Here is a 10087-nt window from a genome sequence, read left to right on the forward strand (position 1 = left end):
CACTTTGGGTCGATTCAATGTCGTTTATGGTGTTAATTAGTGATAGAGACTGCGCTGGACCGTTGCGAATACTAATATCATCGCTAATCAATGTGAAATTTTAATTTCAGCCAGTAGTGAATGACTTTTCCGAGAGTTTCGAGGCGTGCGCTGCATTAGCATATAAATAAAGTCGTAGAAAATAGAAAATAGGACGTGTGCCGCAAAACGGAAAAGGCGAATTTGTAACGGAAGTGTAAATGATGCTGAAATAGAACTTCTACGCATGCGCAAACTTTTTAAATTAATTAAATTACGTGTTATCATGTTATATTAAATAGATAAATGAATTTGAAGTATATTTTCGTAGAATGTAGATTAAATAATGATAACACGAACAAACATTACATCAAAATTTGGCCGACGCACGAAAATATCACTTATACACTTTCTGTTGAGCTATACACAACGTAAATTAATATAATTTAATTTTTAGCCTCCAGAAAACGAGCTGCAAAAAGGCGGCGAACGCGTGATGTCCGAACACGAGATCCGCGTCCAACGCTCACTCCAGAAGCTGAACGTGCCCGATTGGTACAAACAAGCCGCAGTACCACGCGAAGGCTTCCTCCTTCGCAGTAATAAATCCACGCATGGCGGCGGTAAGGAGTGCCGCTGGGCAGGTACGGGTAGCAAAACCACATCGCTGAGCAGCTTGGGTTCCGCCACACAATCCCCCGTATTGCTAAGCCCCTCGGCGCTGCATTCGCAACCATTCGTACGCTGGTCCACCTCCAAGCTCAACTCAACAGCGTCCTCACCCTGCGCCTCAACGCGCTCATCATTCAACGCCCGCTGCCAGCCGAACGGCGCCGTCTCCCCGTCCTCGGCGTCCCTGCGCGGCAGCTTCAATTACAGACAGCCGTATCTAGGTTGGCGGTCGCAGGAACGTCTCGCACGGCCACGCACACCCGCCGAGAGACTCGCCAGTACCATTCTCGGACAATCCACACCGCCACACGCGCAGCAACCGCAGGAAAGTCCCGAGATTCAGACGTCGATCAAAGAAGTCACCTCGGCGATTGTGCATTACGTAAGCGGGTTGAGGCCGGAGAGTGGGGGTAGGGAGCATAGTTATGATAGTCAAGAGACTGCCAGTCAGAGGTCACGATCAGCGTCGCCAAGGGGTAGTCAGAAATTATGCTGGTTGGAGAGTTCTTTTGTGGGTACAAGACCCTTGGACTCACCACAGACTCCGTTGACCTTGACGGAGAGCCCCACGCAGATGAATCACACGCCGGTACCGCCGACAACCCTGCGGTTGGACCTGCAGACGCATAATGGTGAGTTTGTTCATGCGCAGTGAACACACCATCGGGAATATAATTTAAAAAACAAAAACAAAAAAGAAAGCGATTTACCTACGGTGCTATAGATATTATAAATGATAGATTTATATTTTTACACATTACGACGACAAATTTATAATATAACATTACTAATCAGTCACCTCACATTTTACGCGTGTAAACTATGCAGGTTTTGATCATGCGTCGTCGAATTTTGTATATAAAATTATTAATTTTAATTTGAGAGAGATTTCTTATAGGTATACTACCCAAAAAACATATATTTAAACAACGCATATTTATTCTGTGTCTGTATCGAGTCTGTACATGTACCTATCTTTATATTTTATGTTTATTTCTTTATTCGTTGTTTATAATTAAGTTCAACGTCTGATTGTATTTTGTATAGAGACATATGTAGCGTCTAGCGTAGAGGTTTTATATATTTTTGATTTCATTTATTTTTTAATAGATTTTATGTACAATTTTATTTTTTTTCAAATTCAGAAATCACATTTACCTCATAAAAATGTGGTAAGTTCATTATTTCATTTTGTTTCGCATGTTTTTATTTAATTTTATTAACATTATTAATTACACGTTATGTTTAAATACTAATCTTTAATTAATTGTTATAATAATGGTGTGTGATGGTGTTTTAATGTAAATTTGTTGAATTTATTTGTATATTTTAAAATTTTGATTTCCTGTAACAGATTCAAACGCTTTGAGCACGGCAGGCAGTCGTAGACCCTCGCCATCATCAACAACACTCGAAGACGTGCTGGATTCGTTACTCGGACTGCCGTCGTCGACGCGCGCCCCCAGTCCCAGTCTCCAAGGTAGGAGACATGTGTAAGTTTCGTTTGCAGGTTCCTAAACCAAAAAACGTAAAACGTAAAGCAGCTGATGCGCAGCCGCCCTAGCGCCGAGTGCCGAACCGAACGGTTGACATACGCAACCTTTCATACACGCGCGCGATGATACCGTTCGGTGTTGTAACAGAGTATCTCTATATGCGTAAGCAAATTACATTCTAATGCAACTCTACTCTTGCAATTCAAATTGCACCACAAACTACTCATTTTATTCTTGCTTCTTGAAAGTTGCATACCAGCAATATAATTAGCAACAATATTCGGCTTAGTAAACGAATCATCGCACTCAGCTATTAATCTTCATCGAATTGACTAATGTAGATTGTGCGCATGTGCTTAAACGTAGATTATACGCTGTAATTATAGCTTTAAACTAAATGTAAGCAACCCAATATACTCGTACATTTAAAGTAAAGTGGGTTGCTTACTTTTTTCAAAAGGTAAATATCACATATTTTGCTTCGTTTTAGTTTAAAATTCAAGTAGAAATTAATTTTTAGTTGATTTAAGGGGTAGATAGTAATATTTTGTGTATTTTAGGGACGGCGTCAGCTAATACTAGTCCCATTCGTCGACAAGGAGAACACCAGCGTGCTGCAGAACAATTTCGCCGTCGTAGTGAAGGCAGCGAGCCTGCAAGCCGCCCTTCTTCGGACAGTCGACGTGCCTCGCTCCACGCATCACCGATTCTCCGCTGTCGTAACTCTCGCTGCGGCCGCTCGGCCTCCCCACGCTCCTCGGAGGCGGCACAGTTTAAAAACTGCCACAACTGCTCGTATACCTATTGTAGTCGCGGGTGTCGTCGTGAACACTGGGAGAAACACCGTAAAACCTGCCTGTTTTCACGTGTGGGCACCCTGTGTAGACAGGTTATTGCCGCCGCCAAGGAACAAGAGGATACTTTACGAACTCTTTCAGCAATCGCACGACGTGGGTATCTATCACAGGGACAAGGCGCTGTGAAAATATTCTTTCCATGTCCAGAGGCTGCTGAGAAATTTCTCGGTAACGGATTGGGTAGCCTTGGTGATCCCACTTATGTCCGATGGGCGGATCTACTCCCCTCTGAAATGGGACCTGCACTCTATGCGGAACTAGTCAAAATGTGCAAGAATTACAATCCTGATTCGCGACTGGTTCTGTATGTTTCGGTGTGTGTGGTTTCGGAAGCGCCTGCAGCCGGTGCGGTGAAATGGGAACGACAGTTGGTCTCACGTTGTGGTAAACTGCGGCTCAGTCGAGATGTCCGTGTGCCTGACAGGGAGGTAGAGAATCCCGAGGCGATTATTCTAACGTCGAAACCGTTAAGAGAAGAACCCATTCAGCGGTTGCGTGAGATTAGTTTCCAGAATATACAGCGCCATCTACAACAGCGTGGGGTTAGTTTAAAACGGCAGTACCCGGATATCTACCAGCAGTTGTCGAGCTACGTGGAAGGTAAAAAGAACAAATTCACGCCTGTGACGGTGTATCCCAAGGACACGAACACTGGTAAACCATTTATGTGTATTATTATGCCGGATGTGGAACCAGAGTGTTTGGAGAAGGTCACCACCGCCGGGGTGCGTGTGCGGACGGTGGACGTGCTCGACGATGAATTCATCCTGGATAATACCTGATTTTAGTTGAATATGTTGGATATTTTTAAGGTGCCAAAGATGACAAATGTATGTGTACAAAGACAAATAACATAGGCAACCAATCATACCACTAACCTCTAAAAAATTACATACGCCTCAAATCTTTCAAATACACAACTTTGGAGTAAATTTTCATTCGCGATTTTCCAACATATCAAATATTTACAACCAAAGAAACATTCCAATCACACGTACCGATGTAGGAATCTACACCTAAGAAACAGCACACGTAACCGTAAAAAATTTAATCTTAACCTTAAAATCTGGGGTTCTCCTGTGATCATCTAAATAAAATTACTAAACGCGTAATAGAGCAGTACATGTAAACGTAACGTAATGAAATTATAAGTATAAATCAAGTGCTGCAACCCAACAAACACTAAATTCGATTTGTGTTTGCATAGTTTTTGTTTAGCTGAACAGAAAAGTAGATATTAATTGTTGAGAATATATTCCGCAGATTTTACCGCAAGATGAATAATCATGTTAACTACTGTACAATTTTTAGGCGTGTGGCGCAATGTGAAATTTAATTTCGATATTTAGAGAGAAAAAAAATGGCGCATACGGATATATCTCGGAAATAGTAAGGTTAAAAGAGGTTATGTACGAAAACATGGATGGGAATACATTGAGATTGGAGCCTGTTAACATTTCTAACCTAAAACAATTGGGAATTGAATTGAATGCTTGATTTGTTATAAATTAATGCTTATTCTATTGATAATCAAAAAGTTGTCAAAACGTAGTGCAAAAAATGGATATTTTATTGAAAGAAACTAACCAAAGAGCTTATAAAAGTTATGATATTCTATTTTTTCGAAGACATCCCATTGCGAGCACACAGTGATTACGTTGCTTGAAATGCCGATGCTGATAAGACTATAAACACATATATTATTCTATATAAATAGTAAAATAAAAACAAAATGGCAGCGATTTACAAAATCGCTTTGAAATTGAAGAACAAAAGACAAATAACAAACAAAAGAGGAATATAAATGCATACACATTGCTCACGCATTGATAATTGAATATGTTAACTATAAATTAATGAATAGAAACGCGCGTTTGACTGAATTCAACTGAATATCTAAAGAAAATGAAAATGTTACACTCATTCTCGACGATAATAACGTGTTTTATATTTTCTAGGCGTAGAAAATGCGATTAATTGTTGATTTAAACTTCAGAACACCACATGTGTATATACTAAAGATACTAAACACTCACACACACACACCAATTGATAATAATTATGTATTGTTTAACAAGTCCCTCGCCCCTTTCACCTGTTAACATATTGTGCAAAGTTTCACCCCCTCTATTTAACTGTCTTTCGACCTTTTTCAACTAATTAGGCGTAAACGGATGCGACGATGCGCGAATGCTAAATGATATTGACTTATGTATATGAAGTATTCAATAATTATGACATTTAAATTAAATAAAACGGAAACACAAGATGGCGATGACATTGAAACAAACATACAACTGATAATAATATAAGTGTGATCAAATGTAATTAAATGAATGCTTGCAAATGCGTTTGGGGAGTGTGAAAACGTTTAAATTATGAGGCGATATAATAAAAGACACAGCAATACTTTGTTTTGTTTTAAATTGTATAATTTTAAAATTGTAACAACGAAGTGTCAAAATATCTTATCATAGGAATCTGTATTTTTACAGTTTTATAGTTGTATAGTTGTAATAGGTTAGTTATATGTGTATAGATGGCGCTAGTGGAGTTTAAAGTTGTGTTGTTGTTCATAGATGGCGTGCATGTTGGCGCGTACAGTGCGCCACCTGCCACGAAAACAACAAAAAAGAACAGCATCTTGGGTAAGTCTAACAAGGTCAACAACACTGATCGCGGTGCACACACGCGAACGCAGCTACCGCGCGCGACTACCGTCCCGTCGGCACACATTCACGCCGCGACTCTCGCCAGTCTCGCGCAATCGACGCAGTTAGCAGTTTTCGAGCGGTGTTGTGTAGTATATTTGTGAATTCGCTTGGGATTGTGCGTGTGCGTGCGAAGTGCGCGCCGTTTACGAGTGCCAGCCCGCCGCCGCCTGCAGGACTGCGGACAGAGACATGGACAGCGCGCCGACGGCCCGACGGCGACGACGCGCCCGGTCGCCGCGCGATAAGATTGTCGCGCGAGCGTGATGTGCGAGGTGCTCTCCGATCATCTTTCTCCGATTCCGAAGGTGAGCGCGCATGTGTGCGTGCGTGTTTTGTTTTTTTCTCCGCGCGGGATGGCAACCCGCATGGTCACACATACAACACACAAACACGCAGACATTACAGTAGCGCCGAATACGCATACCTTTGCATTTTGGGACACGGGCACGTCCGCAAGTCCGCGGACGATCGTTTCCAATGCGTGTTATGCATGTGTGTGTGTATATGCGCGGCTGTCTCTTCGTCGTGTCGTCGAGTTACGAAAGCACAGCGGGCGCAGCGCTGCGCTTCATTAGTTTGTTGATAATCGGAAGGTGAAACTGCGACAACGCTCAATGCACCAGTGCGTGTTATGTGTATCTATGCATGGAAAAGTTTTCCGAAATTTAAACATGGCGGAATAAACAAAACACAATCGACAAAATCAACAACACTTGATAATATCATCCATGTTTTCGCTTGCAGATTGCTGAATTCTGCGATTATTTCGACCGAATGCATCATTCGCAAAGCGCAACAACAACAATGTTGTTGCCAACGTAAGTGCGCGTGTGTGCCCACCAGTTTTATCAAAGACCATGGCGGAGGAGTCGCTGTGCGAGGAGATGTTGCTGGCGGCGGCGACGCACCGCTTCACCGACGCCACCAACGGCGTGCTGAAGCACCCCGAGTGCAACACGCCGAACAACAATCTGTGCGCGAGCGATATTAAAGACTGTCGCGAACTTAGTGCGACGCACCTTCGCGAGGACTCGCAGGACTCTGTCGAGAGTGGTAACACGACAACATCACAAGGTAATTGGTATAAACTTAATCATAAAGCATGTTTTTATTTATTTTTTGCTTGTTTTTGGGTGTTTAGATGAAGAATCGTCCATCAATGAATTTTCATTGCTTTCCGAACCGAGCACCTCGCCGAAAGAGAACAGTAAGAACAGTAAAAGTGCAGCGGCGCGTAATTTTAGTAACGGCGCCGCCGATAAAAACAGTAAAGTGCGTAAAAGGGCAGCCGCCACTGGTCGGGGGCGGCCGCGGAAGGCTCTCGTCGCTATGTACCACAGTCAGATCAGCGGCGACAAGAACACCATCAAGATACGCATCAAGAAGAGTAATTTATCGACGCACACACAGGTTTTTACCATTTTTTCCTTAACTTTTTTAATTTTTAAAAATATTTATTGTTTTTTAGCTGACGCCAAACAAGAAGAAAAGTGGCCGACGAAAAAAGCACAAGACGTCCGATACGGACACATCTGACCATGAATCAAGCACGACTGCGAAACGCACGAAGAATTCCACAGTTGAATCGTCGCAGGTCGACGCCGCGAGTGAACCGCAGGAGCAAAGCGCCTGGGGTTCAACAACGCCACCTGCTTTACTTCTGTCGATATTTCAATATGTCGTGGGACGTGATGGAGCACTTCCCGGTGTGGTGCGCTTGTCGAAAGTGTGTCGGTTGTGGCGTGATGTCGGTGCAAGTCCGTCGCTCTGGCGGAAGGTCGATTTGAATGCGGTGAAGGAGCGCGCGCGGACAGATTATCGCCTCAGTTGGCTGGTGCTGCACAAGTTGCCGCTCTGCGAGGATCTGAATCTGGGCGAGTGGAAAGTGCGGGATATTCAGGCGACGCTCGAGGAGATCACTCACAATTGTCCGCATCTGCGTGGGTTGAATCTCTCCGGGTGGAAGGGTTTGAATGCTGATAATTTGAAGTATATTACGACGGAGTGTGCGAATCTACAGAGGTTGGACTTGTCGTCTATTAATGTGAGTGTTTGGTTGCCTATCTTGACTATTATTTGATTGTATTTTGATTGTAGTCTACTTCTGCGATTAATGCGCAACCTTTGGTGTCACTCGGACAAACTATGAACACGCGTTTGACGCATTTAGTGTTGGCGCATAATAAAATCGCTGGGTTTACGCAGATTATGGCGTCGATAGCTGTAAGTACATAACCTTTATTCAAATTATTTATTTACAACATAAAAATTAATTTTTTAATGTATTTCTAAGGGTAATTGTGCAAATCTTGAGCTTCTGGACATATCCAACATACGCACGTTTGCGCACAACACAGCATTACTCCACGTGGAGAAACTTCAGATTGGTTGCCCGAAACTGAGAGTGTTAAGATTGACAAATAGTCAAATCTGGTTGGCGCCTGCTAGTCTCACCGATCAGGTCGCGTCGCCTGGGTTCCCTTGCCTTGAAGAATTATCACTGGCAGGAATCGAAGATGACAAAACAACGACAGCGCGTTGCGTTGATGATGACGGTATTGAGCGGATACTGAAAAATTCAACCAAGTTGCGTTTATTGGACGTGCGTGGGTGTATCAGGCTTACCGATTCTGGTTTGGTGAAGGTACCTGCGTGGGATCTCGAACATTTGTTTCTAAGTGGTAAGAAACAACAAAAATATAGTTTTAAAACGTTTTTAAAATGTTTTTCTTGCAGCTTGTTTAATAACACGCGCGCAAAACTCCGGTCTCGAATTAATCCTGCAGAAATGGAGTCATAGTCTGCAGGAAGTTGATCTGGCGTGGTCCACCGCAACGGAATCATTGGATAATGCGGTGATTGCGTTGACAGAAGCTGATAATCCACCATTACGGTAATATAAACTAAAAAAAAGTAAATTATTTTATTTTTTTGTATGTTTTTTATGTTTTACAGGACGATAAACCTATGTGGATCTTCTGTAAGTCTCGAACCAGTGAAGGCAATCCTCAAAAAATGCCCTCACCTGCATTCCATCAACCTGCAGTCGTGCAGAGCGCTGCCACGAGGCATTAAACGCCTGTACACCGGATCGGCGGTCGCTGAACTTCGACAGTCCTTACAGGACAAACCCAAGACAGACGACACCGCAGGCTCGGACAATGACGCCGCCGAAACGACAAGCTAAATCAAAATGGCGCATACCAATAAGACATATATAATAACATAAAAAACAAACAAAAAAGTACCTGCATTGTAAAAATATTTAAATAGTGCATTTACAAATCAAGCTAAACACAATTATTGTACACACAAGCAAAGAAATTTATCGAAAGTTGATTGTTTGCCACACTGCAGGTCAACAAGATGGCGGCTTATAGGACACGGGCGGCTCTTCTCGAATACAAACACGGCACAAATATTAAATTATTATATTGTTGTACATACGAACGCAAAGAACGTAATGGATTGTTTCGTGCGAACAATTACGGTACGGATATTAGATACACATACAAAGAAATCTAATATATAAATATATGAATATATATTATTACAAATATATACATACACAAGTAGATTTTAAGGTTATTATATGATGATAAATTAATTTAGGCGAATCGTAAAGCGCGCGCGAGTTGAGAGACGTTTTTTAATTATTGACACAAACATATAATATATATTCTAATGGTAAATAATTATTCTAATTAAATTTATATTTGCGGAGGGTGTAAATGTTGCGATATGTTATTTCTGTTATTATTCGTTTGTTTTATCGTGTACTTTTAATGATTTGATGTTTTTTTCTTTGCTCGATACAAATTTGCAAACTGTACATAGTTTTATTCGAGGGACACAAACACACCGATGAGAATCAAATTGTTATAGGGAGACATGCGCAGTAGTGTACATAAGTTAGCAATGACCAATTCTGTATGCAGTCATTGTATTTATTGTTCTCTTCACACACACACACACCCAGTACACATGTGTAGACATTTTGCGCAGATGAAAGACAAAAATGGCCTTAACGTGCAAATCGGAGAACATTTACTTGCAGATGCAGACGTTATATCGCACTTGTACAAAAGCGTACACTAAAATTAATTATTGTCACGCTACCAATAACTGCTTCACCCAGAGTAGAGTTGTGATTTTGTCTAGAGCAATCAAAAAAAACTATTTAAAAGCTAAAATGATTAATTAATTGAATGAATACTATTGATAAAGCAATTTGTAAATAAAATATATGTTCTTTTTATATAAAAGACATCATGTTTGTGTTCTGGAAAGTAGTTAAAAACAGTTTTGTAGATATTTTAAAGGAATAGTA

At 41.6% G+C, this 10087-nt stretch overlaps 2 protein-coding genes across 6 annotated transcripts in view; both read left to right on the plus strand.

The window, feature by feature from the left end:
* LOC135800121 (uncharacterized) overlaps positions 1–5452 on the plus strand; it is a 34197-nt gene extending 28745 nt beyond the window's left edge. For 3 of the 5 annotated variants that reach the window (XM_065313254.1, XM_065313252.1, XM_065313253.1), the window contains exons 4-6: positions 476–1322; positions 2045–2170; positions 2747–5452. In XM_065313254.1, coding sequence (XP_065169326.1) covers positions 476–1322; positions 2045–2170; positions 2747–3825 — 2052 coding nt within the window. In that variant the 3' untranslated portion in view covers positions 3826–5452. Of the gene's footprint in view, positions 1–475; positions 1323–1835; positions 1863–2044; positions 2184–2746 lie in introns of those variants that run through there. The other 2 variants (XM_065313255.1, XM_065313256.1) reach the window with 2 other exon arrangements.
* Positions 5453–5690: 238 nt separating this feature from the next.
* Positions 5691–10024, plus strand: LOC135801083 (F-box/LRR-repeat protein 6-like). Its single transcript, XM_065314450.1, has 8 exons — positions 5691–6062; positions 6502–6831; positions 6899–7167; positions 7226–7801; positions 7855–7980; positions 8051–8438; positions 8494–8650; positions 8713–10024. Exons 2-8 carry the CDS (start codon positions 6615–6617, stop codon positions 8942–8944), a joined length of 1965 nt encoding a protein of 654 aa, XP_065170522.1. The 5' UTR covers positions 5691–6062; positions 6502–6614; the 3' UTR covers positions 8945–10024.
* Positions 10025–10087: the final 63 nt, after the last annotated feature.

Source organism: Atheta coriaria, unplaced genomic scaffold, assembly GCF_025399875.1.
Source record: "Atheta coriaria isolate IRGN ID8LTWV9N9 unplaced genomic scaffold, Caltech_Dcor_3.1 hic_scaffold_10_pilon, whole genome shotgun sequence".
Lineage (NCBI taxonomy): Eukaryota > Metazoa > Arthropoda > Insecta > Coleoptera > Staphylinidae > Dalotia > Dalotia coriaria.

Bases quoted from the DNA above. Each gene is read 5' to 3' on its own strand.
- LOC135801083 (XM_065314450.1), top strand. From the start codon at position 6,615: ATGGCGGAGGAGTCGCTGTGCGAGGAGATGTTGCTGGCGGCGGCGACG. The intron at 6,832-6,898 runs GTAATTGGTATA...TTGGGTGTTTAG, and splicing joins TAACACGACAACATCACAAG to ATGAAGAATCGTCCATCAAT. The intron at 7,168-7,225 runs GTTTTTACCATT...ATTGTTTTTTAG, and splicing joins ATTTATCGACGCACACACAG to CTGACGCCAAACAAGAAGAA.